This window comes from Wasmannia auropunctata, unplaced genomic scaffold, assembly GCF_000956235.1.
Source record: "Wasmannia auropunctata unplaced genomic scaffold, wasmannia.A_1.0 LD336067.1, whole genome shotgun sequence".
NCBI lineage: Eukaryota > Metazoa > Arthropoda > Insecta > Hymenoptera > Formicidae > Wasmannia > Wasmannia auropunctata.
In genome coordinates this window covers 495509-496082 of record NW_012026823.1, presented here as the reverse complement: position 1 = coordinate 496082, position 574 = coordinate 495509, and the positions used below count along the sequence as shown (strand labels likewise).

Genomic DNA, 574 nt, shown 5'->3' with positions numbered 1-574 from the left:
TAATTTTGTAAGTATATTTATTGAATTACAAAATAAATGAAAAAGATAAATTTTCTGAACAAACTGTAGACTATATTTCCGTTTCAATTTTTATCATCAGTTGCAGCAATGAACTTCTCGGACATTTCTTGTGGTTGTTGTGTTACACGTAAACTTTGTGGCCCGATACTGCTCAACACGACTGGCAATAAGATTAATCCATTCCAGAGTCCAAACAAAATTACCATGATGAATATTCGGAAAAAGGAGATGAATACGAAGGATTTCGAGTAGGACGTCATCAAAATGCCGATAAAAGTTGTACTCGCACCATGTATAACTGCTGCGCCGATATGCCTGACAGCAATCAGTGCTCGAGTCCTGCGAGCATTGTCGTCATCCTCTCGCGACTCGGCATTGAGGAAAGCATGTGCGATGTGTGCGGCATAATCCACACTTAAACCGATGGCTAACTGAAGACCTGTAAAGAATTTATTTTCTTAATTTGAGCGAAATTGTCTGATTAATAAGTTCGCTATAACGACGAGACCGAAAGTCGTACACGACATACATAACATATAAAACACATGCGATA

At 38.3% G+C, this 574-nt stretch overlaps 1 protein-coding gene across 1 annotated transcript in view; it reads right to left on the bottom strand.

Moving 5' to 3' along the window:
* The window catches only part of LOC105450244, a 17332-nt gene continuing 16758 nt past the window's right edge, over positions 1-574 (bottom strand). The window contains exon 9 of the mRNA XM_011689995.1: positions 1-460. Within this exon, the coding sequence (XP_011688297.1) occupies positions 84-460 (377 nt within the window). The 3' untranslated portion in view covers positions 1-83. The remainder of the gene's footprint in view (positions 461-574) is intronic.